Here is a 27619-nt window from a genome sequence, read left to right as displayed (position 1 = left end):
GAGTTCTCTGTGCCTCTTGGATTTCAATGCCTTTTTCCTTCCCCAGATCAAGGAAGTTCTCAGCTATGATTTCTTCACGTACATGTTCAGCACCTTTGCCTCTCTCTTCCTCCTCTGGGATCCCAGTTATGCATATGTTATTACGCTTAATTGTGTCACTTAGTTCTCTAATCCTCACCTCATAGTCCTGGATTTTTTTAATCTCTCTTTTTCTCAGCTTCCTCTTTTTCCATAATTTTATCTTCTCACTCACCTTTTCTCTCCTCTGTGTCTTCAATCTGAGCTGTGGTCACATCCATTTTATTTTGCAGCTCATTTATAGCAGTTTTTAGCTCCTCCTGTTTGTTAGTCCCTTGATCTGTGTAGTAATAGATTCTCTGCTGTCCTCTATACTTTTTTCAAGCCCAGCGATTAATCTTATGACTATTATTTTAAATTCATTTTCTGTACATTGCTTAAATCGCTTTTGATCAGTTCGTTAGCTGTCGCTACTACCTGGAGTTTCTTTTGAGGAGAATTCCTCTGTTTCGTCATTTCTGGTAGTCCCTGGGGTGGCGGGGAAGTGCAGGGCTCGTCCCCTGCGCTGCGTGGAGTGACTTGAGTTGGTGGGCGGGGCTGCAGTCAGACCTGATATCTGCCCCCAGCCCACTGCCAGGGCCAGTCAGACTGGTGTGTACCTTACCTTCTCTCCCAGGGGCAGGTCTCACTGTGGAGTGGTGTGGCCCCTGTCTGGGCTACTTGCATACTGCCAGGCTTGTGGTGCTGGTTCGATTGGATATGGTGTATTAGCTGGGGTGGATTGGCAAGGTGCACAGGGTTGGGAGGTGCAGACCCAGCTAGCTTTGCCTTCGGTGGTCTGCTTTGGGAGGGGCCCTGCTGCACCAGAAGGGAGGCTGACCCATCAGAGGGATGGATCTGCAGAAGTACAGTGTTGGGTGTTTGCGCGGTGCAAGCAAGTTCTCTGTTGGGAACTGGTTCCCTTTGGGATTTTGGCTGGGCGATGGGCAAGGGAGATGGCCCTGGCGAGCGCCTTTGTTCCCTACCAAGCTGAGCCGTGTCTTCTGGGGCTCAACAACTCTCCCTCCCACTGTCCTCTAGCCCTCCCGCTCTCGGAGCAGAGCTGTTGACTTATAACATTCCAGATGTTAAGTTCCGCTGGCTGTCAGAACTCACTCTGTCCGACCCCTCCGCTTTTGCAAGCCAGACTCAGGGGCTCTGCCTTGCCCAGCGGGCTGCCACTCCACCGGCCCGGCTCCCTCCCGTCAGTCCTGGTAGTGCGCACCGCCTCCCCACCCTTCCTACCCTCTTCTGGGGGCCTCTCGTCTATGCTTGGCTCCGGAGAGTCTGTTCTGCTAGTCTTCTGGTGGTTTTCTGGGTTATTTAGGCAGATGTGGATGCAATCTATGTGGTCAGCAGGACGCGGTGAGCCCAGTGCCCTCCTCTGCTGCCATCTTCCCCTTGAATTTCCTCCAGAACTTTCTATTTTTTAACATTTATTTATTTTTGACAGAGACAGAGCATCAGCAGGGGAGGGGCATAGAGAGAGAGGGAGACACAGAATCAGAAGCAGGGTCCAGGATCCTGAGCTGTCAGCACAGAGCCCAATGCGGGGCTCGAACCCACAAACTGTGAGATTGTGACCTGAGCCGAAGTCAGTTGCTCAACTGACTGAGCCACCCAGGCGCCCCAGAACTTTCTAAATTTTTGCCTACTAATTAACTCCTTGGGAAAAATCCTTGGCGAATTAAAATGGAAATTAAACCCTATCTTGTTGTTATTTATTAAATGGGCAGTCCTTTTACTTCTCCAAATTTCTGACTGCATATCCCTTAAAAAATTCCTATATGAGCTCAGCTCGTTGTATTAAATATTCTCCACCAGTATCCTGGCAAAGAATAATCGGTGTTAGGTTTAATGGTTAAGTCTTGTTACACATCTTTTTCTTTTAAGAAAGAGCTTGTTTATGATGAATTTAAAGCTTTTGTCAGTTGTTGATTTCACAGATAAAAATTTATTGGCTAAATTGAATCTACTCAAAACAGGTCGCAGACTTTTAAAGATCCTTTAGAGCCTTTATTAGAATTTACCCTTATAGTCAGAATTGTGAAAATTGTTCTATTTTTGGGAGCATAGACTGTAAAACATAAAAATAACTGAAGAAATACTATTTTTAGAAGCATAAAACAGAGCTGTAGTCTATTTTAAGGTAGCTTTTGGATTAACAAGTGATTTCCTGCCTTACCTAACAGGAGGACTAGTATCCTCTTTTATGCCGACATAAATCACAGTAAAGGAGTTGCTTAGGAAGTAACTGAACTTGTTGGGCAATTACTGGGAGGCAGAGCAGTTAAAGTTAATCTTACCAAAGGGGGAAAAAAAAGGGATAATTTGAGAATCCAGCTGGATAATGGTAAATCATTTTATTTAAAGTTTGACTCATATGGTTATTTGAGGACTCTTTTCTGGCAGCCTTATCCTGCCTGGGAACCATGTTAAGGTTCTTTCATGGTAGAGCTGAATTTCTGGTCTCAGAATTTTCTAGGGCAAAGTTATGGCTGTGGTTATAATTTTGAAGTTTGAACATTTACATAGATCTAGAGATACTTTTTGAGAACAGTTTGGTGTTGCCAGTAGTCATTTGTTGTACAACCTTGAAGGATGGGTGGCTCTTGAATAGGAAAATAATACAAGTCAGTATCTACCTGTCAAAAATGGGAAGTACTGGGGTGCATAAATGGGGTAGTTGGTTGAACATCACGCTTGATTTTGGCTCAGGTCATGATCCCAGGATCATAGCCCCCCTCATCAGACTCCATGCTGAGTGTGGAGCCTGCTTAAGATTCTCTGTTTCCCCCTCTGCCTCTCTTGTGCTCTCTTTGAAATTAAAGAAAAAGTCAAGAATGTTAAAAAGAACTTTACCTGTAGTAATTTGAACATAAGTTGCCTACTTGATGCTTCACAAACCTGAAATTGTACACGAAAATGTTTTTAGGTACGGTAACCATGTCATCAACCATGCAATTTCTGAGTTTCAGCAACTTGACTTCCCAGTGAAAACAGGATAGATTGTAGCTGTTGTCTTTGTAACCAAAATTGTTACATGTCATTTAATTTAATAGTATTAGATAAATAAATAAATAAATAAATAAATAAAATCTAGTCTTTGTTCTCTAGGATTTCATAGTTTAACAGAGAAAATAATCATATCTAATCATACACAAATGGCAGTAATAAGCCTAAGGAAAGTGGTAGAGATGGTCTTAATATTGTGTAGGTTTTGGAGGACATTGGAGAAGAGGATGTAGGGGAGAGGACATTTATACTGGGCCTATAATGAGTAGGGAGAATGGACAAAGAATATTCTAAACCAGAGAAGAGCATGAGCGAAGTCAGTGAAAGTTCATAGTGTTTTATTTGGTCCTGTGGGCATAGATGTATGTGTCTGGAGGAATGGGATTTGTGGGTGGGAGACAGTTGGATAATTGTAGGAATTTCTGGAAAGGTTGATTCCTAACAGGGTGTTGTTTTAGAGGAATCCAGTATGACATCTGTAGGTTCTATTCCCAGAGTGACCTTACATTTTTAGATGCTTGTGGAAAAGACCTGGATTATTGTTACGTCATCTGAACAGATATACTCTGAGGGAGTCCCTAAATATTTAGTGATGAGAGCTAGTAGATCTGCTGTTTGACACTCTTCTTTAGCTCACTTAAAGCTAAGTTATATGCGGGATTAGGGAAATAGCGTATCATTTTTTCCATTAGTTACTGTTACTTTGGTATTATATTTTTAATAAGGAAATATAGTCTCTGGGAGTAGTTCTTTTTAGATATTTTATTGTTTATCTTTGGTGAATTGGCTTATCCATCTCAACGTGTATGCTAATTTTATAATGAGAAACTGAGGGAAGATGTTAAAAAATAGATGAAAATCTATCATTAGTATTCTGTCTGTTCAAATACATTTACAGTATTATGTTTCTATTCTCTTGCATTATCTATTTTCTCCAGTTCTATCTTTGAGAGTTTTTCTTTTGAAGGTAATAAAAACTCCTGAACTCTTAAGAGGTTTTTATAAATTCCTTATTGATGACACGTTTTTCAGAAATAGGAAAACCAATATTAGTCATGTTTTTGACTTCTTAGAAACAGGATGTTCATTTTTATTTTTATTTTTAACATCTGTTGAGTAGTAATAGCATGCGGGAATATACATTCTAAGATTGAAACTTTTGATATTTAAAATTTCTTTTAGAAGCTTAATTTGTTAAGCATTATTTTAGCATTTACTCTTATAAAAATATTTATACCTTACAATTTATTGATACTGTGTATGTTAATTTTGTAACATATTGACATATTGTAGCATATTGACACTCTAAAAGCTGATAATAGTTTCCATATATGAGGAAAACTTGATCTTAGTTGTTTTACATTTCTTTCCTATTTGTATCCTTTGGGAATGAATGAAGGAGTGGGTTTTTGCAAACATGTTATGGTTGAATAGATTTAAATAGGCTTTCTCTCAGCAGTTAGTATAGATGTTAATAATATCAGCTGCTGACAGAAGTTGATTCTGTTTTGTCCAGTTAAGTTCTGAATACAAGCAGATAGTTCATGAAATAGCTGACATTTTAAGTAGCTTTTAAATAGGTTTTATAGTGGGAAATCAAGTGAAATCATTTCTTCCTGTGTTTTTAAATGCTGTTTATGTTTAGTTTTATTAATATTTTCAATTAAATTCCTCACTAATATGTCTATATTCAAATTTATTGCGTGAGAAACTTATGAAATTATGGAGTATCCCACAGAAGCATGAAATTAAAAGTTTGGAGATTTTAGGCCGCTAGGGATAAAAAAGAATGTTCACTAGTTCTGTTTTGATTTTTTTTTTTATTTGTTTCTCATTCTTATTTCCTTGTGTTCTCATTATGGTTTTCTCTATTCATTCCTTCAATACTTTTCTTTTTTCTTATTCACTGTGTTTTTTCACCTCTTTAAATTCTGTCTACATTTTCTTCCCCATTTATATTCTCTCCTTTCCACTAGTTCATTATTTTATATTAGTAAGTGGAAATACTTGAAGCCATTATGATGGTCATATTTCTCCTATCTTTCCTCCTGCCAGACTAACTTTTGAATATATTTATGGCTATTAGAAGTAGGAGGAAAAGATGGCAGCTGGCTCAAAAACAGTCTTAAAGAAGCAATTCTTCAATACATTGAATAATCAGCATGTAGTAATTTTTTTCAGTTGGGAAAATATTTTTAAATAGGCAGAAGCCAGACAAACTACTGAATATAGGATTATCACTGAATGGGATATAGTATTATGTTATTAAAAAGGTGTAGTCTCTGTGATTTCTCTTAGTATATGAACACTTCATCATATAGAACTTGGTAATGTTTTTTTGGTGGTGGATCTGCTACATAATAGCTGTGTCAGTTGTGCAAGCCTGTCTACCTATCTGACTGACTGTTAGTTTCCTCTTTGTGTAATATGCCGAATGATATCCACCTATCATGTACATTAATAAGTTCAGTAACATTTTTAGAATAATTATTTATTGATAGACTTATGGCTAATTGAATCCTTTTTTTTTTCCTATTTTGTAGGTTATGTGCAGAGTCTGATTAGACGAGTTGTAAATAATGTAAATATTGTTATAAATAATCTCATACTAAAATATGTTGAAGATGATATTGTTCTTTCAGTCAATATCACTTCTGCAGAATGCTATACAGTAGGTGAATTATGGGATCGTGCATTCATGGATATTTCTGGTGAGTAAATACTAAAAAGAGTTTAGATTTTTCCATTATTGAAATAGTTGTTTTGGTTTCTAAACCAGTTTTGGGCCAACTGGCTCTTTGATAAATCTAATGAGAGCTTTTTGCCTTCAGCCTAGAAAATGAACATATAAAATATAATTTAGCATACAAATACAGGAGGTTAATAGACCCTCAGATTAACAAATCCGGAACTCAATTTTTAATATTTTTAAGTTTTACTCTTTCTTCATGCATATTTCAAGTGTATTATATTTTACAATGCTATGGGTTGTAATAATAAAAAGTTACATTTTTTAATGGATTTGAAGGAGGAAAAGGAACACTTTGATTTTGCATTGCTTGGTAATGGCAAAACTATACATCTGACTGATACACGTTTTAGGTTCGTACATTCCAGAGCATATTTGGGACTTATGGATCATCTTAGTTTTGTCAGAAGAAATAGTAATAAATCCTAATATTTCTTGATACATGTTCTGATAGGGTAAGGAGTATACATTTTTTTTTTGAAAAGGTAGTGAGGAGAGTATTGTGAGCACCTTTTATCTATGACTTGCCAGGGAATGTATTTGGTAACAGTGCTGGCACTGAAGTTAGACTACATGGGTTTGGATCCTGGCTGTCCCACTTAGTAGAGATCTATGACCTTGGGTGAGTTACTTTACCATTTCTTAGTTTCCCCTTTTGTAAAATGGGGGTAACTAAGAGCTTGCTTAGAGTTATTGTATTAAATACATTAGAGCACTGAAAGCACCTGTATGCGTATCTTGTACATAGTGCTGAGAAAATGAGCTGTTAGTATTTACATTTATCTTCTCAAATTCTCACTCTGTAACATGATATCCTTATTCCTTTGCTTATATATTCACTTACTCATCTTAAGTCCTACTGTAAGGAAAGCAAAATGAAATTTTGGTCTCAAGGTTACTTAACTTGCCTAGTTTAGGCATACAGCTAGGAACCAGCAGAATTGGATATAGTCTCATGTTTGTCTGTTCTCCAAGCTTCAGTCTTGACTTTTTTTTTTTCTCTGTAGGCTCCACACTCAATGTGGGGCTCGATCTTAAGACCCTCAGATCAAGAGCTGTATGCTCTATCGACTGAGCCAGCTAGGTGCCCCTCGATCTTTACATTTGAAAATGAAGAATAATGTTGTGAGGCATAAATCAGTGTATATGCAAAGTCCCAAGCACTGTTTCTGAGACATTGTTAATGCCTCCCTCTCATTTTCTGTTGAAAAAATATTCCATACAAAGGCCACAAGGAAAAAACTATGGAAAATAGAAAACAAGCAGAACTGGATAATGCAGGATTGATTGAATGCGTTGACATTTTATGGGTAGAAATTTCACCTATAGTTTTAATATACAAGTAATGCCAATATTACTTTTGGAAATAACAGTGATTTATAGAGAATCTTGGATTGGAAGTTAGGGCATCTTCATTTGAATCTTCCTTCAGCCACTAACTTTGTGTATAACTTTGGGTGAATCATTTGTAAAATGAATTATTACTACCAACGTGATGATTTAAGAAAATCAAGTATCCTACCACCTGAAAGTTCATGATGATGGTGGTGATAAAAACAGCAAAAATAGTGTCTTTCGCTTAGTGAGTGCTTATTAACTGCTGGGCCTGGTGCTATGCTTTTTACATTATCTTGTTTTAACCCTTTAACCCTCTGAGATATGTACTATTATTTCCCCTTTTATTAATTTTTAATGCAACAGTTGATATTTACAAAGGGATTTAGGTAACATATTTGTTATAAACATTATAATGAGCAACTACCTCTGAATATTTAGAACATTTACAGTAGTTTACTCCCACCAATCTATTTTTCTCTATCCCATCCCCTTCCTTCCTCCTAGAGTTAACTGCTATATTAAATTTTATCATTTAATTGCTTAAGAAGACTTGTGCTATAAAAAGGAATGAAGTACTGGTGTATGGTATTACATGGATGAACCTTGAAAATGTTCTAAGTGAAAGAAGTAGACAGAAGGTGGATATTGTATGATTCCACTTATATGAACTGCACAGAACAGGCAATTCTGTGTAGACAGAAAGTAGTTTAGTGACTGCTTAGGATTGGGGAGTGGGAGGTCAAGGAGGGAATTGGAGGAATTATAGCTCTAGGGTACAGAATTCCTTTTCTGACATGATGAAAAAGTTTTAAAAGTGATTGTGGTGATGGATTTGTAATATTGTCAATGTACTAAAGGCTACTTTGTTGTCACTGGAAATCGTTAATTTTGTGTTGTGTGAATTTTACCTCAATAAAAAAGTATCGGATGTGGATATATACATAAATAATATATTACATGTATTTTTGAACTATGTAAAAACAGTGTGCTCTGTGTTGGGAGTTTGAGGTTTGAATAAAACCTCAAAGACTTCCTGTTTTCAGTGTTGTGCTTTGCATATTTTTCCATATTGTTGCATGTAATTATAGAGCACTTATTTTTACTTGTGAATAATCTACTTAGTCATGCCAAAGTTCAATTGTCTGTTCTCCTGATGATGGGCATTTGGGATATTTCCAGATTTTTACTGTTGCAAACAGTCCTGTTAGCAATCTTTGTGCATACCTTTTCATGCACATGTATAAGCATTTCTTAAGGACATACACCGAGGAGTGGGTTTGTTAGATGGAAGGATTGCGAATTTCACATTTTCAAAATATTGCCAAATCATTTTCTAGAGTGCTCCAGAGCTACACAGACATAATTATTATGCCCATTTTACAGATTAAATTGCAGCACATTATCTAAAGTACCAGAACTAGAAATCATTTTGTAAAGTTTAAAAAAGGTAGTTGCTGTTAGTGTTTAAGAAAAATATTGATTTCAAACTTGATAATATCCTCTGTCAGTGAATAATAATTTTCTAGAATACCCTTGAAATACGACCACTTTATGTTCTTTTAGCGTAATAGATAAACACGTGCACTCTTGAGTAAGGTTGCCAGAGTTTGAATGACAGCTCTGTTCTTTATAAATTAACATTAGACTGTTTCCCCTTACTGTGCCTCAGTTTTCACATCTTTTAAACAGAGGCATATAAGTATTAAAAGGTAGCAGATGTAAAAGACTTAGTGTATTATCTAATAGCAAGTACTCCATAAATCATTATCATGAAGACAGGGAAGGAAATATCTAGTGGGTTTCTTTCATTTCTAGTTCTGTCAAAATTTCGTTAATTTGTGTACATGGATGTAATATCAGTAACTAAATCATTTATTTATATTCCATGTAAATTGAAATAATATGTAAGGTTTGGGTATTATTTCAACTAACATTTAAAATTCATTTGCTGATAAAACTTGGCTATTTCCACACATGTGCACATTCTTTAGTTTTTACTTCTTAAAAACTTAAATCCAAAAAAAATTTAAAAGGTGAATTAGAGGTTACCACTAGAATATACTCAGAAGTAGTTTTATTAAAGAATGGACTCAAGCATATTTTACTGTTTTTGAAGATTCCCATGACCATAGCATGTGCACAGCTGCTAGCTTAAAATCACTGACCAAATAGATTTGGGCCTAACATTTACCTAGGAATTGCTTATTAGGAATAAACCTACTCATTTGCTAAAGGTTTCATTTTCTAGCTTGATACTTTATCAGCAGTTGTTTCATTTTTATTCTCTTGAAAACAAACTGTATACTGTTTGTAATTTGGTAATTTCTTCATGAGTTATTTAGAGCAGTGGTGTCCACTAGAATTTTCCGTGATGTTGGAAATGTTTTATATTTTTACAGTCTAGTATTGTAGTTACTAGCCACATGTGACTATTGAGCACTTAAAATGTGGCTAGTGTAACTGAGGACCTGAAATGTTAGTTTTAGATAATTTTAATATATATATAAATTTAAATCACATATCACTGGTGGCTACTATACCTGAGGGTGCAGGTTTAGAGAAGCTGTTAAGTTTTTTTGGTGTGAGATAGTAAACGAATGACAATTGCTCAGAATGTTTTTTTAAATTTGGTTTCTCAAGAATTTTATCTAAGTTATTTGGTATCTCACTGCAGATAGTGAAATGTAGCAAAATTTTTCATAAATTTTCTCTTAAACTTACAGTTAGACACCAAGCAAAATGGGGACAAGTTACTTCATTTCTTTGTATTTTATTTGATTCTTCATACTTAGAATGGGTACTGTTGTGCCTATTTCATAAGGTTGTTGGAGGAATTAAATAATAAATGAGAAATTCTTTGCATAGATTCTGGCATCATGTATTAAATGCTGTGTTAATCTTATTTCTGCTATTTTTATTACCATTTGTACCAATAAATAGTTGCATTTTTTCCCCTTTCCTTTTTAATTAAAATGTTTTCCTTTTCTTTTAGCAACTGATCTGGTACTGAGAAAGGTTATCAATTTTTCTGACTGTACGGTTTGTCTGGATAAACGAAATGCTAGTGGTAAAATTGAATTTTACCAGGATCCTTTATTGTACAAATGTTCCTTCAGAACTCGTCTGCATTTCACATATGATAACCTAAATTCCAAGATGCCATCTGTTATTAAAGTAGGTGTTTCTTTTTCTAGTAGTTGAATTGCATGTCTTCCTTTTGGTTCTTGGTGTGCTAATTCATTGGTTCTTGTGTGTGCTAATTATTAATCTCAAAAGTATATACCAGTTTTTGTGAGAATTTTATTTCTATTTATAGTTTTTATGTTATATTGTTTATTATACATTATAACTTTCTGCATTATGTGTTCTAGTAAAGGGATTTTGGGTACTTTCCCCCTCTGTGACTATAGTTTCCTTTTTCGTTTGTCCAACTGTTTATTAGTGTTTTTCTCTTTTAAGTAGATAGAGGAGATCCTATGAAAAGTGTAATTTTAGTGGATGAATATCATTGTATTTTTCAATACTTTTAATTAACGTTATCTCATAAATGTAGTTGTTACCCATCTTTCTTAGATAACTTTAAAAGGCTTAATGCTAACTTAATATCTTAGCTTATTGATTCAGGGAATTTTAGCTTTTCATGTATGGTTTCAAAATGTTATTAAAATCTTACCATATAGGAATTTTTCAGGTTATGTCTTTTGATAAATGTGAAAATTTGTTCTCTAAGATATCAGAATATATTTTCAATGTGTATAGGTAAGTCTCTAAGTGTAAATCTTGTGTTCTTTAATTATATAACAGTTTTCTAAGTCTCTGTATATCAGTTTTTGAAAAAGAATTCCATTTGTGATCTTGTTAGTAACTGCTACTGTTGAATGAATTTTCATTGTTGAGTTACGTGCCTTTGAATACTAAAGTGCTGTAATGGAAAAGCTGGCCCTGAGTCTGAACACAGGTATTGACTACTGTTCCTGGTTGTGTATGACTGTAGAAATTATTGTTTTATATTTTTAAAAACATATAACTTTCTATTTTATATAAATTTACTATATTCACAAAATCCACCTGTTTTTCTTTGGTAGTGTTTTAGTGATCAGTGTTTTACTTTTTCCCCCATTATATAGAGTGCACATTAATTTATTGAAATTCTGTTACTTTTTCTTTCTAGTTTTGAATTAGCATTTTGCCACCGATAAGCATAGAAGAGTATTAATTTAATGATATTGATGCCTGTGTCTCAGGTTAATGGGCTTACTTTCCTTCTTTTATCTTGAATCTGTTAGTAATGTTGGGGAATGTTACGGGTAAATTCAACGTCTGAAAGCGAGTGATGGATACATGGATGCCTTACTGTTTAAAATAAATTTATTGATAATAGTACAAATGTAATTATACATTTTAAAATGTGGCTAAATTAGAGGAAAGTAAAAATAAGGTAACTTGGGGAAAACTTGGTGTTGGCATATAAAGTTTATGTTCTCAAAATTGACTAGCCATGACATGTCATTGTAAAAAGCACCTTAATATAAATAAGTTTATTGACATGTGGTTTTTGACTCTGGAAATCACCAAATATGACATACCATTATGCTCAACTGAAATAAGATTGAATTTTTTATTAATACCATTGTGATGTAAGAATTTGTCATTTTGAGTTAGACCTATCATTCTTGGCATTCCTTTTCCTAGGACGTATGTACTAAATGCACATGGTTAACTTCATTGATCATCTCAAAGAGCGAGTATTTCCCAGAATATTCCAGATACCCTAATTATTCATTTCAGGCTCTCATGTATGTTTAAATGGTTTTGAATTTATTTATATTTTGGGTAGGCCTTTTATAATTTTTGTTGTGACAAATATGTCCTAGAGTTTGTGTCATATGAGATATGGATTATATAGGTATATAATTTATTTAACATTTCCCCTGTTTTTGAAAATTTGCTTTTGAAAAAAATTTTTTAGAACAATGAAAGCGTGACGTAAATCTTTGACACATTTCTGATTAATTCTTTAGGAAATATTATGGTTAGTTGCAAATATCTTCTTAATGAGCTTAAAAATTTTAAGTTTATTGCGAGAGAGAAGGAGCACAAGTGGGAGAGGGGCAGATAGAGGGAGACAGAATCGCTATAGGCTCCATGCTGTCAGCACAGAACCCAATGCTGGGCTTGAATTCAGGAAACTGAGCTCATGACCTGACCTGAAACCAAGAGTCGGTCTCTTAACTGACTGAGCCACCCCAGCGCTCCTAGCTTAAATTTTTTTTAAGACCTGTGTTCTGTATTACAAAACTATTTGCAGATAAATTTAACTAGTGTATATGTTCGTGAACATTAAGGAGGGTGCCTGTCCTTAAATATGATCATGTTAAAAACAGGACAACTTGTTAAACAAAATAAATTTTTAAAAAAAAATATTTTTTAACGTTTATTCACTTTTTGAGAGACAGAGACAGAGTGTCAGCAGGGCAGGAGCAGAGAGAGAGGGAGACACAGAATCCGAAGCAGGCTCCAGGCTCTGAGCTGTCAGCACAGAGCCTAATGTGGGGCTCGAACTCACGAACCAGGAGATCACAACCTGAGCCGAAGTTGGCCGCTTAACTGACTGAGCCACCTAGGTGCCCGAAGAAAATAGATTTTAATTAACGTTCGTCACTGGAGTTAGATTTTTAAAAATCTGTCCACTGGCCATTTGTTCTTTGAAAAATCCATTCAGGCGCTCTGGCCATTTTTTTTTTTTTTTTTTTTTTTAGACGTTTGTTTATTTTTGAGACAGAGACAGAGCATGAACAGGGGAGGGTCAGAGAGAGAGGAAGACACAGAATCTGAAGCAGGCTCCAGGCTCGGAGCTGTCAGCACAGAGCCTGACGCAGGGCTCGAACTCACGGACCGCGAGATCATGACCTGAGCCGAAGTTGGCCGCTTAACTGCCTGAGCCAACCAGGCACCCCTGGCCATTTTTCTATTAGTGATTAGTCTTACTGATTTAAAAAAATTTTTTTTTTCAACGTTTATTTATTTTTGGGACAGAGAGAGACAGAGCATGAACGGGGGAGGGGCAGAGAGAGAGGGAGACACAGAATTGGAAACAGGCTCCAGGCTCCGAGCCATCAGCCCAGAGCCTGACGCGGGGCTCGAACTCACGGACCGCGAGATCATGACCTGGCTGAAGTCGGACGCTTAACCGACTGCGCCACCCAGGCGCCCCATGATTTAAAAGATATTTAGATCTATTGTATATAAAATATATAAAATACTGTATATATAAAACATGCACTAAAGCATATGCAACATCTTATATATTTTAAAGGTATATTAGGTCTGTGTAATTTCATATATATAATATATATAAATATGAATATAAAGGATTGATTCTTTGTTACTGATTCTGCTAAGATGGCTTATCTCTGGTGCTATTGGTGCCATACAATAGTTGAGAAGGATGTGTTAGAGAAATTTCAAGCTTGGCAGGCCTGCACTGCATACTCTACCCTCCTGCTCCTAAGCCTTTTCTTACCTCTTCTTGGTCTGTTTGGTGTATGATTTTTAAGTCCATTTTAAGAAACCTGTACTCATACTTAAAAATAGTATTTTACAACTTTCTTCCTTTTCAAATACAATTTTTTGTGCCTTTAACCCCCAAAATATGATTACTAATACTTTTTCATGTTTTATAGACCCTCAAATACCAGTTAGTCAAAATTAACCTTCCAAGAGACTTTATGGCTTAATTGGTTTTATTCCATGTTTATACAACAGGGAACCATTACACCGAGACTATGTTTATATTCCATTAATATCTTTCTATAAGAATAACTTTGATTGCTATATATTCTATTTGTTAGTAATTAATCTTGTTTATTTCTTATAATTCATGTTATACATTTTATGTCCTATTTAAATCTCTTAAATTTTGTCTGGAAAAACTCTTCTGAGCATGTATGACACTTAGTTTTCCATTGGCAAAATTTTATTATGTTTTTACTTCCATATTGTAATGTTAGTAATATTCCCCCTTAACAGAAGTTTTTAGGATGTGTATGTATTCTTTTGGTTAATAGAACTGGAAAGGTTGATTAAGGTTTTACTAAAGTGACATCATGAAACTTTTCCTGTTGATGTGACAGAAATCTCTGTGATTTTGTATTCTTCATATTGTAGAGTTGATATTTTGGTTCCTTAACTTTATTTCTGGAAAAATTATATGAAAGTCTAAAGTGACCACATCTTTTCATTACCGTTTCTATTTGTATTTATATAGTTTGGCTTAATACAGTTTCTACCTAAATTTTAGTGGTCATTACAGCAAAATTTGTTTTAATTTCTAAGATTTTAGAGTAAACTGTTTTAGCTTACATGTTGGAAATGTTTGGGACATTACTTTTTTCTTATGGTATTCTATTTTAGAACTTTTAACATTTATGTGTATTAATTACTTCCTTTGAACATGCTTTTTTGTTGATGTGTTTGTTTTTTTCAAATATAGATTCATACTTTAGTAGAGAGTTTGAAACTTTCCATCACAGATCAACAACTGCCTATGTTTATCCGTATAATGCAACTTGGGATTGCTCTTTACTACGGGGAAATAGGCAATTTTAAAGATGGAGAAACAGAAGATCCTACCTGTCACAGTAAAGATATGTTAGGAAACATTACAGGTAAATCTAACAAACTTTCTTTTGAACTATTGGTCGCATAGTGTTTTCACCATTATGAAACTTAAAAAAATAAAACATACTGAGTTGTGCAGTGTTCTAACATGATGGAATGATTTTATTTTGGTTGTTTGACACTACTTTGATTTTGTTTTTGTTTTTTTTTTTTTTTTTTTTTTTTTTTTTTTTACATACTGCATATTACTGTGATTTTCTTTTTTTAAATGCTAACAAGTAACTTTAATATTTCTAATAGGTATAAATGTTCAGAATGTATGTTATACAAAAAGTTAAGGTAGCGCAATGCGTTGACATTTTCTAGTAAATTAGGGTATTGGTAATTTTTTGCAAAGGCTTACCAAGAGTTATAACAGAATTAGATATACTTAATTATAATATGTAATTCTGTTTAACAACTACAGTTATACTTAATTGATTCATTGGAAGGTTCCTAGCTAATTAATTGGAACCTTATTAATGGAGTATATATTTCATTGAAGGATACTAGTGGGTTAACTTCAGTTATTTAGTTCAATGTACTTTTACTGAAGCCTACTGAGTGTACTGAATATTGGTCATCTGGGAAAACACAGAGAGAAAAAGGTGCGTTCTCTTCCCTTAAAATCTTAAGGTACAGTGGAGCAGACAGACATACGAATAGTTAGTTTAGTATGGTGTGGGAGAATGATAGAATGTTTAATTCAATAGAAGTATGAATGATCTGAAGAAAACAGATGTTGAAAAGAATGACTGACTTGGCATTGGGCTTGAGGCTCAGAATATGATTAATTGCCATAGTTTAGGCCTTTAGAAAAGGATATTGAAAACTTAGGAACAGGTAACCCAATTAAAAAGTGAGGAAAATACCTGAATAAACATTTATGCACAAAAGGTTTGCAAATGGCCAACAGGCACGTGAAAAGATGCTCACCCTCATTAGTCATGATGGGGAATGCAAGTCAAAAATCACAGTGAGATAACACTTCAAGGTCAATAACATGACGTTAATCAAAAGACACATAATAATAACTAGTGTTGGCAAGATTGTAGGGAAGTTTTATGTTGAGTATGGGAATGTAAAATGGAATAGCTGCTTTGGAAAACAATCTAGTTCCTTAAAAACTTGAACATAGAGTTGCCATATGATCCATTGATGCCACTCGTAGGTTTTGTTTATATGCAAAAGAATTGATAACAAATGTCCACATAAAAACTCATATGTGAATTTTAATGGCAGCATTATTCATGATAACCAGAAAGTGAAACATCCTTCATGTCCATCAGCTGATGAATGGATAAACGATTGTGATATATCCATACACTAGACTATTACTCAGTTATACAAAAGAATGAAAACTGATACATGCTACAACATGATGAATTTTGAAAATATCATAAGTGAAAGCAACCAGTCAGAAAGGAACACATTGTATGATTCTATTTATATGAAACATCCATAATAGCCAAATCTGTAAAAGCAGAAAGTAGATTAGTAATCAGGGTTTGGAGGAGGAGGGAATGGGGAGTGACTGTTAATGGGTAGAGGTATTCTTTTTGGACTGATGAAAATGTTCTAAAATTAGAGAATGATGATAGTTGCCCAACTTTGTGATTTTACTAAAAACCACTGAATTGTACATTTCTAAAGGCCAAATTTCATAGTATTTAAATTATAGCTTATTAAAAAATATCTGCTTAAAAGCTTAGGGAATAACTTAAAAGCTTAGGGAATAACATGAGTATATGTAGGTATAAATTATACGTTTATTTTACACTGGAGAGTGAATTCCTGTTAGACAATGAACTCCTGAAACAGGAACAGCATCTTATATCTAGAACAAAACCTAGCATCTAGAGGGTCCTCAGTTTTTTTCCAACATGCTATTATGACAAATTTCGAATATAAAAAAGTTGAAAGAGGATTATACAGTGGACACCCATATATATACTCATTCTTGAGATTCTACACTTAATAGTTTGTTAAATTTGCTTTATCACATAGCTGTTCATCTAACCTTTCTCTTCATCAGTTCAACCAGTGTTTTTGATGCCTTTCAAAGTAACTTAGACATCAGTATACTTCACCCCTAGACTTCAGCATTGTATTGTTAACTAGCATTTATATTTCTTAATGGTTCTTTTAATTTTTTTGAAGGTGTAATTTGCAAAGTGAAATGCATAAATCTTTATTTTTAATGCTTGTTTTGGGGGAGAGAGAGAGAGAGAGCGCACACGTGAGTGGGGGTGGGGTGTGATGGGGGGCGGGGGACAGAGAATCTGAAGCTGGCTCTGTGCTTGAACTCACTAACTCTGTGATCATGACCTGAGCTGAAGCTGGACACTTAACCAACTGAGCCACCCAGGCATGCGGAATGTATAAATCTTAAGTGTATTATTCAAGTTTTGTGAAATGTGTACACCTGTGTGATATATAATATCCATTAAGGTAAAGATTATCAGTATCTCTAAAAAGTTTTCTTTTGCTCCTTTATAATCATTTGCACACCCCCCCACTTCCACTCAGGCAAACACCGTTCTGAATTAAAAAAAATTTTTTTTGCTAATTCTAGAATTTCATATAAATCAAATCATACAGTATAAACTCTTGTGAAAGGATTTCTTTCATTAAGCATAATACCCTTTTTTACTTTTTTTTTTAATTTTTTTACTTAAGGCTTTATTTTTTTGAGAAGTTTTAGGTTCACAGCAAAATCGAAGGGTAGGTAGAGATTTCCCATATACTCTCTGCACTCTAACATGCATAGCCTCCCGCATTATCAACATCCCCTCCAGGTGACATATGGTTCACTCTTTGTATTTTACATTATATAGATTTTTGCAAATGTGTAATAACATGTGTCCATCATTATGGTTTAATATATTTTCACTGTCTTGAAGGTACAATATTTTGGGGATTCATCTATGTTGTTGCATATATCAGTAGTTCTTTCCTTTTTATTGCTATATACATTCTATGGATATACCATAGCGTATTTTAGCCATTTTCCTGTTGATGGATATTTGGGCTATTTCCAGTTTTGGTTATTATAAGTAAAGCTGTCCTGGACATTCTTCTACAAGAGTCTTGTAGACATGTGCTATTCTTTGTTTTGTGTAGATATCTAACAGTGGAAGTATATGTTTAGGTTTCTTTCTTTTTTTTTCTTTTCTTTTTTTTTTTTTTTTTTTAAAGAAAGTAATCAGGTTTTTTTTTTTTTTTTTCGGAAATGTGTGCCATTTTGCATTCCCATCAGCATTGTATAAGATTTCCAATTGTTCCATATCTTTACCAGCATTTGGTGTTACCATTTTTTACTTGTTGCCAATGTGATGGATGTGGTTGTGATATCTCAGTGTGGTTTTCATTTGCATTTCATTGATGAGCAATTATTTTGAAGTTTTTCAAGTAGTTATTGACTATTAATATATTTACCTTTTTGAAGAGTATGTTAGATATTGGCTTATTGTTAACTCTTTTGGGTTTTGTTACTGATTTGTGATTTATTTTATATATTCTGAATTCAAATCCTTTGTCACATATATATTTTGGGAATATTTTTTGCCAGCCTGTGACTTGGCTAATTCATTTTTTTTTTTTTTTTTTTTTTTTTAAATTTTTTTTTTTTCAACGTTTATTTATTTTTGGGACAGAGAGAGACAGAGCATGAACGGGGGAGGGGCAGAGAGAGAGGGAGACACAGAATCGGAAACAGGCTCCAGGCTCCGAGCCATCAGCCCAGAGCCCGACGCGGGGCTCGAACTCACGGACCGCGAGATCGTGACCTGGCTGAAGTCGGACGCTTAACCGACTGCGCCACCCAGGCGCCCCTTGGCTAATTCATTTTTAATAGGTGTCTCTTGGGGCACCTGGGTAGCTCAGTCGGTTGAGCTTCCGACTTTGGCTCAGGTCATGATCTCATGGTCTGTGACTTGAGCCCCACCTTGGGCTCTGTGCTGACAGCTCAGAGCCTGGAGCCTGCTTCCAATTCTGTGTCTCCCTCTCTTTCTGACCCTCCCCCGTTCATGCTCTGTCTCTCTCTGTCTCAAAAATAAACATTAAAACAAAATTTTAAATAGGTGTCTCTTGAGCAGAGTATTTTTTTGTTTTAAGAATTTTTTTGGATGATAATTTATTTTTGACAGAGCAAGAGTGGAGGAGGGGCTTGGGGGGGGGTGGTCAGAGAGAATCCGAAGCAGGTTTTTTCACTGTCAACCCAGAGCCTGATGCAGGTCTTAAAACTCAGATCATAACCTGAGCCAAAGGCAACTGAGCCACCAGGTGTGCCTTGAGCAGAGAGTTTTAAATTTTGATTAAATGTAAATTTCATATTTTCCTTTTTAACTGTTCTGTCATCAAGATGTGACTAGATTTTTCTTCTGTGTTAATAAAGGGAGAAAGCAACTTTAGTATTTGCTTGCAGAGTAGTAGAAATTAGTTTTATCTTCTGTGTAAAGCAGGGATTATTTTATTGTGGGTGCTGTGGATTCCTCGGATACTCTGGTAAGCCTATGAACCTCTTCTCAGAAGGTTTTAAGCATCTTGATTTTGATATGCCATGGTATCCTTTCTACATGTTACATTATGGTTTTTAGGTCCGTGGGTTTATAGTTTTCATATATACTTAGAAAAATTGTGGGCATTATTTCTTTAAAAATTTTTTTAAAAAAATATTTATTTTTGAGAGAGAGAGAGAGTGCAAGAAGGGGAGGGGCAGAGAGAGAGGGAGACACAGAATCTGAAGCAGGCTCCAGTCTCTTGGCTGTCAGTGTAGAGCCCGATGTGGAGCTCAAACTCACTAACCGTGAGATCATGACCTGAGCTGAAGTCTGACGCTTAACTGACTGAGCCACCCAGGCGCCCCCATTATTTCTTGAAATATGTTTTTCACTTCTCCTCTTTCCTCTGGAGACAGTAATTACATGTCTATTAGGCTGCCTGAAGTTCAGCAGAGCTCTCTGATGGTCTGTTCATCTTTGTTCATTTACCTTTTATTTTGATTCATTATTGAGAGTTTCTATTTCTGTTCTAGTTCACTAATCTTGTGTATCTAATCTGCTATTAATCACATCTAACTTATATTTTATCTCAGATACTGCATTTTTCATCTCTAGAAGTTGTTTGTATTGTTAAAACCTTTCATATTTCTCCTTGTTTATGCTTTCTTAAATGTCTTTTTATTTATATAGCCATTTTAATGTCCGTGTTTACTAATGCTATGAACTGTATCATACCTAGGTCTTTTTCTGATGACTGACTTTTCCCCCCTCATCTGTGTTGTATTTTCTTACATCTTTGCATGCCTGTTAATTTTTAAATAAAAAACTTAAAAAAAATTTTTACTTATTTAATTTGAGAGAGAGAGAGAGTACGTGCGCAAACGAGCATGAGCAGGGGAAGGGCAGAGAGAACGGGAGAGATTCCCAATCTCCATACTCACTCATGAACCGTGAAGTCATGACCTGAGCGGAAATCAAGAGTTGGACACTTAACCGACTGAACCACCCAGGTGCCCCATGTGCCTGATAATTATTAATTGGATGCCAGACATTGTAAATTTTATCTTGTTGGGTGCTGGATATATTTGTATTCTAGCAAAAAGTGAAGTTCCTTGGAAATAATTTAATTCACTTGGCTTGCTTTAAATGTTTTTTGTTTTGTTTTGTTTTTGGTTTAAATGTTTTTTAGTTGAGATCAGAACCGCCATTAGCTTGGGGCCAGTTTTGTCCCACTACTGCCACAATTTGCCTTTTGAGTTATTTCTTGATGTTTTTTTCTTTCTTCCTGCTGAGAACACAAACTATTCCCAATTTTGCGTTCAGTCCTGAGGATTATTTTCTTTGTTTTTTTCTTGTGGTTCTTTTCATGGCCTCAGTAGTTCTTGCATGAACTGATTAATACTTAGCTGAAGACTGGAGTTGGACCCTCTGCAGGTATGAAGAGCTCGCTTGCTCACTCACTCTCTCTGAATAGGTCTTTCTTGTTTGGTACTCTGCCCTGCAAACTCGAGCCACCTTAAGTCTCCCTGGACTCACTACTCTGTCTTCTCATCCGAGGAGACTACCGAGTTCTTGGATTTCCTCTTTCTTATCCCTGGTTTAGAAACTCTGTCGAGGTGGTATGGTGGCACAAACATACACCTCATTTTTCTTGTCTCCCATGTCTCAGGACTCACTGGCTAAACTGCCTGATACCTAGTTTTGAAAAATACTATTTCCTATGTTTTATCTTTTTTGTTTTTTTAATATGTGCTTCTATGTTAATACATTAATGACAATTAGCAGGAAGTCTAATAACTATCATAGTTTCCAAGGAGTAATGTGTGTAAATGGTATTTTGAGATAACTTCACAACTGTTACTTGATATATCTGATTTTTGTAGGGTTTACAATTGATGGCGATGCAGTTGTGATTTGTTACTTGTATTAATAATTAAACTCGCAACTGTGATTTGTTACTTTCATAATTAAACATGCTATATTTTAAATACTTAATATATTTTTTTTGTTGAAATTCATGAAGTTCCTGAATTCTATCAAAAGGCCCAGATTAAGATGCACTGTTCTGGGGGCAGTCGGTTATGCATCTGGCTATTGATTTTGCCTCAGGTCATGATCTCACGGTTTGTTAGATTGAGCCCCCCGCATTGGTCTCCACACTGACAGCACGGAGCCTACTTCTGATTCCCTCTCTCCCTTCCTCTGCCCTTCCCCGACTCACTTTCTCCCTCTTTCTCTCAAAATAAATAAATATGAAAAGAAAAAGATGCACTGTTCTGAAGGAAGAGAGTATTTTAGGAAATTCTAACGAGGGATTAGGGAGATGCCTTTTTCATTTCAGGGCTCTAATTCATTCTTTTTGCAAAACAGCAAAGATTTGAAACTTCAGAACCATCTTTCATCAAAATCCCTCTTAATTTTTAATTAATATTAAGTATAAATTATAGTGGCTATTTTTCAGAGCTCTGTTAGTGATGTTTCTTTTGTTTCACAAGATCAAGCAGTGGATACTTCCTCTGTTTTAATGGTTTAGACAACACAGGTTGGGAGTTGATTCAACCTGGTCATTGCTAACTGGGTTGAGGTGACCTGACTTGTTTTATAACTGAGATGATATTCATTGATAATGACCAATTTGAGATCTTACCAGGGGCAGTTAATAACAGGCTTTATTCCTCAATAGAAACTGATAAAATATTTATGGTTAAACAGCAAGATTATACAAAATATTTTCTGGATTGTACCTTTTATAATTTAAGTAAAATGGCTGTGGTACTGGATTTTAGATTCTTTAGTTACTACTTTAGTAAGTCTTTTCCTTCTCAGATGAATGAAGATAAATGGCCATGTTTCATAACCTGTAAGTATAATATGTTCCAAGAGTCTCCTGTCATAAGGATTAAAAAAGTTATGAAGTTATTCTAGCTAGAAAACTGACTAGAAATTCAGATTCAGTGGATCTATATGAAGATGGTATTTAATGGAGTCTGTGTTTTATAGATTTCTCACTGGACAGTAAATATGCTTGAATTATGCCATTAATTTTGTAAAAAGTGATTTTTCCCCCTAAATTGCATGATGATATGTGTTTTTTGTTTGTATTGTTAGGGTAATGTTGAGGGACTGGGATGGAGTTTGTCTTGATGAAAGCGGCATAATGGAGTGTTTGGAATTAAAAAAAAATTTTTTTTAATGTTTGTTTATTTTTGAGAGAGAGACAGAATGTGAGTGGGGGAGGGGCAGAGAGAGCAGGAGACACAGAATCCAAAGCAGGCTCCAGGCTCAGATCTGTCAGCACAGAGCCCGATGCAGGCCTTAAACCCACCAACTGTGAGATCATGACCTGAGCCAAAGTTGGATGCTTAACTGACTGAGCCACCCAGGTGACCCTGGAGTGGTTGGGATTTAAATTCTTTGTCAATTTCTAACTACATGAAAGTTCTTTGCTATAATTTTTTCATATGTAGAATAAGAAAGATAATTTATGTTACCCACTAATAATCACCAACGCTATCATTTTTTTTAATATCGTAAGAATAATTCTATTATAGGGACACCTGGGTGGCTGAGTTGGTTAACCATCCAACTATTGATCTCAGCTTAGGTCTTGATCTCAGGGTCATGAATTCAAGATCTGCATGAAGCCTACTTAAAAAAAAATAAAGAATAATTATAATACTTTGCTCTTAGGGATAATTGTTTTTTGGGGGGGGAGTTTGCATTAATTTTTTTTTTCTTTTAGAGAGCATGAGCGGGGGAAGGGGCAAAGAGGAGGGAGGGAGGGGGCAAAGAGGAGGGGGAAAGGGGCAAAGAAAAGGGAGGGAAGGAGGAAGGGGGAGAGAGAGAGAAGGAAAAAGAATCCTAAGCAGACTTTATGCTCAGTGCAGAGCCTGATGAGGGGCTTGATCCCATGCCCCAGGGATCATGACCTGAGCTGAAATCAAGAGTTGGGCCCTCAACCAACTGAGCCACTCAGGTGCCCTGGGGTGGGGGATGCATTTTGCCTAGGAGTGCTTGACATTTTTTTTATTGGGTGCATCAGAAAATAAAGAACTTTTCTTAGATATTTCTGATACTACGTTTCTGAGAAAACTCAGTTTCTTAGCACCTTATTTTTGGAAGGTAGTTGTTAATGGAATGCTAAAGAATGAATTTATTATTTGTATTTATCAGGTCATTTAAAATTATGTTATAAACTTCTCCCCATATAACATTAATTGTGGACTCTGTAAGGGGATTAACGTAGTACAACATATAGAAACTTGAAAGTAGTAATGCTAAATTACTGGCTTCAAATAATAACAGCCAGTGTATAATTTGTTCATACTTTATATTTCAAAACAAGGATATGGAAGAAATATTTTTATAGAATTTATATTCCTAATTTCCCTTTTAGTCAAATCCTCTTGATTTATTTAAAATGACTTTATTTTGCTAGGTGTTGAAGATGAGACAAGAATAGATATGCAGTATCCTGCTCAGTACAAAGGCCAAGAGCTGTATTCACAGCAAGAGGATGAGCAGCCACAGGGATGGGTATCTTGGGCCTGGTCATTTGTGCCTGCAATTGTGAGTTATGATGATAATGAGGAAGACTTCCTTGGGAATGATCCTACATCAGCCATGCATCAGCAAAAAGCACAGACTTTGAAGGATCCTATTGTGTCTATAGGATTTTATTGCACAAAGGCAACTGTAACTTTCAAAGTAGGTTTCCTTTTTCTTGCTGTTTGTATTTCTTTCATCTTTAATGCATAAATTTTGATTTCTGGAAAGGATCTAGTTGAAAGTTTGTTTTACACTTAGTAGATGTAAGATCGTCTAGCAATCCTTATTTCATAAAATTATTTCCTCTCTAGAGTTCAGATTAGAAGTTTGGTCTGGGTATATAAATTTCAGAAGATTTTGTTAAGACTAGAATCAGTGTAGATAAAAAAAAGGAAAGGTTCTAGGGCCAAACTCTGGGGCACTGTGGTGTTAAGTATTTGGAAAGAAGAGGCAGAAATAGTGTGGGAAACTGAAAATAAGTTAGGCAGAAAACCAAGAGTGTCTGTCTGGAAGCTGAGTGCCATAAATGCTTTAAAGTTGACAGAGTAGGTCATTTGTGAGAATGGATCATTGGATTTGGCATTGTGGGAATTGTTGGTGATCTTGAATAGAGCGGTGATTTGACACTGGCAGAATCTTAGTTGGAGCTGGCTGAAAGCAAATGGGAACACTGGTGGGAATGTAAAATGGTATAGTTGCTGTGGAAAATAGTTTGGTGGTTCCTCAAAAAGTTAAACATAGAGTTATATGACTCAGCAGTTCCATTCCTAGGTATATACTCAAAACTGTACTCAAACAAATAGACGTACATGAATGTTCATGAAAACATTATTCACAATGGGCAAAAGGTTGAACCAACCTGAGGTCCCTGGCTCGCTTGGTTGGGAGAGCATGCGGCTCTTGAGTTTGGAGTTGTGGGTTTGAGCCCGACATTGGGTATAGAGATTACTTAAAATAAAACAAAAATCCTAGAAAAATAGTTGAAACAACCCAAATGTTTATCAGTGAGTGAAAGAATAATAGCCTTTTCAGAAGATTGTGGATATTCTATTTTGGGAGTATACTAAACTCAGCAAGTGGTAGTTTTTAAAAAAGGCTACTTTAAAAAGGTATCTCCAGCTCTTGGAAATTGCCTGGTATATATTCAACAAGTAAATAAATTTATCCATCCTACGTATCTCCTCGTCTGCTTTCCATCTTCCAAAATTTTGGGATTCTTTTTTAGATTATACTTCTTCAGTTTTATTTGTCTTTGTTGGTTTATTGTGGAGGCATTTTTCTGAAGGAGGTAAACACCTGTGTTCAACCTGTGACGTTGTATTCCAGGTAACTTGTTAGATACTGGAAGTGTAGCACAGAAAAAAAAAATCAAGTTTGTGCTTCATGGTGTTTTTAATTTGACTTGTTGTTTAACTACTGAAGTATCTTGCTATACAATTTATAACTACAGCAGATGGTAGATAAAAATATTTAATTTTTTTAATTAAAAAAATTTTTTTTAATGTTTTTTTTAAAATTTATTTTAGAGAGAGAGAGAGAATGAGAGAGTACGAGTGGGGTAAGGGCAGAGAGAGAGGGAGACACAGAATCCGAAGCAGGCTCCAGGCTCTGAGCTGTCAGCACAGAGCCCAACATGGGGCTCAAACTCGTGAACTGAGAGATCATGACCTGAGCCGAAGTCGGACGCTCAACTGATTGAACCACCCAGGTGCCCCTAGATAAAAATATTTTAAAGTAAACAGTCTTTAAAGACTTTTCTAATTAAAAGCATTAAGTGTTTTCTAATATGACAAACCCTGAAAAATGTAGAAAGTGAGTTTTAACAAAATTTGAGCTTAATTGGTTTAAAAGATTTTTTTTTTGGTAATAAAATTTGGGGCAAAAATGGTAAAATAGCTGTGCTATTTTGACATCATTTTTTTCTGAATTCTTCTGGGGAACACATTTTTTTAATTAATTTCACAATTAAAATTCACTGATACAGCTTCGAAAGGGACTAGGCATCAGTCTGTAAAATTAAAAATAAAACAATAAAATCTTTATATAATAAAAAAGCCACTGTTGCCAGCAATTATTACATATATTGTCAATTTTATTTTTTTTTACTTTATTAAAATTTTTTTATTATATGATCATCTCTGCTTTTAACAGATGTTTTTGGCAACAACTGTAATTGCATTATTTGTAAGTATAAATATTCAAGCTTAAGTTCTAAAAGATACATAAACATATCTTAGTAACAGCAGCATGAATGAACTATTTAGAGAACTTACATTATACTTAAAGTTTTTAGTGGTATAATTGTTTTTTGAGTGTAGTTGACATACAATGTTACATTAGTTTGAGGTGTACAATGAAATGATTCCACATCTCTCTACACATCTGTATACATTATGGTATGCTCACCACAAGTCTAGCTACCAAATATCACCATGCAATGCTATTACGGTATCATTGACTGTATTCCCTATGGTGTGCCTTTTATATTCCCTTGACTTACTCGTTCCATAACCAGAACCCTGCATATTTCAATCTCCTTCATCCATTTTGCTTATCGCCTCCCCCCCCCGTCAAGCCCCTCCCCTCTGACAACTGTCAGTTTGTTCTCTATATTTATGGTCTGATTCTTCTTATTGTTTGTTCATTTGTCTTGGTTTAAAATAATTTTTTTAATGTTTATTTATTTTTGAGGGAGATACAGAGCAGCATGAGCAGGGGAGAGGCAGAGAGAGAGAGGGAGACACAGAATCCGAAACAGGCTCCAGGCTCTGAACTGTCAGCATACAGTCCGACCTGGGGCTTGAACTCATGAACTGTGAGATCATGACCTGAGCCCAAGCCAGGTGCTTAGCCAACTGAGCCACCCAGGTGCCCCATTTGTTTTTGTTTTTAAATTTCACATATTTGTGAAAGCATATGTATATTGCCAGTTTTAGATGATAAAAAAGTTACTTTTAATCTAAGTTTGTGAGGGAAGTTAGGGATTGCTAGCAAAAGTTCTATCTTTTCTGGTGAGTTTTTTTACTTTTAAATTTGAAATTATTCTGGTATATTTCTCTTCTTTGATAGGAAGAATTGTATTAAACTGAGTCAGAATAGTTTGTATTTATATACAAAACTTTTATAGACTTTTGGGGCAGTACTTGTCATTAGTTAATACATTTAAAATTTTTTTCGAACATTTATGTCTCTAAGGTTTCTCTAAGGGAAATCCGTTGATATTTAGGAGGAAAACATTAGCGTTCATTGTTCAGCTTGGACTTAAAGAATGTATGGAATTAATTTGTGGTTCATATTTTGGTCAGAAAATAAGGTCGTGTTTCTACATTAGCATTCTGAACAGTTGATACGAATCCAACAAAAATCATGCCAAATTAAATGTAGCGTTTTAAAAATCACGTTGAAAATTGTTCTTGTAATGTTTGAGTCCTTTTAATCAATTAATTGCTTTCTCTCTACAATAATTGTAGACAGCTGAAGGGTGATCAAGTTTAAAATACTGACTTTACTTGAGTATTTCATAGAATTGTACTTTAAAATAACGACATGGTGTATACTAGTTCTAGAAGCATCTAAGAAATAAGGGCTCATATGTAATAAACTCTTTGCTATTAAGAAATGAGAATAAGTAGTTGATTTTAAGTATAAAGAAGTTATCATGCTTAAAGTAACTTTTTGGTTTAGTAAGTTCTATTTGACCAAAGTTAAATATTGTTTTTGTAACTTATTTTTTTTAATGTTTGTTTTTGAG

General features: G+C 35.2%; 1 protein-coding gene across 12 annotated transcripts in view; it reads left to right on the top strand.

Annotated features, from left to right (window-relative positions):
• The window catches only part of VPS13B (vacuolar protein sorting 13 homolog B), an 811203-nt gene that overhangs the window by 79392 nt on the left and 704192 nt on the right, over positions 1–27619 (top strand). For all 12 annotated transcript variants that reach the window (XR_006706367.1, XM_045454090.1, XM_045454093.1 and 9 more), the window contains 4 exons: positions 5616–5783; positions 10152–10333; positions 14652–14826; positions 23759–24027. Coding sequence is in view for 11 of the 12 variants with exons in the window: in XM_045454090.1 (XP_045310046.1) it covers positions 5616–5783; positions 10152–10333; positions 14652–14826; positions 23759–24027 (794 nt within the window). In the remaining variant the exon portion in view is untranslated. The remainder of the gene's footprint in view (positions 1–5615; positions 5784–10151; positions 10334–14651; positions 14827–23758; positions 24028–27619) is intronic.

Source organism: Leopardus geoffroyi, chromosome C3, assembly GCF_018350155.1.
Source record: "Leopardus geoffroyi isolate Oge1 chromosome C3, O.geoffroyi_Oge1_pat1.0, whole genome shotgun sequence".
NCBI lineage: Eukaryota > Metazoa > Chordata > Mammalia > Carnivora > Felidae > Leopardus > Leopardus geoffroyi.
This window is presented reverse-complemented; position numbering and strand designations above follow the sequence as displayed.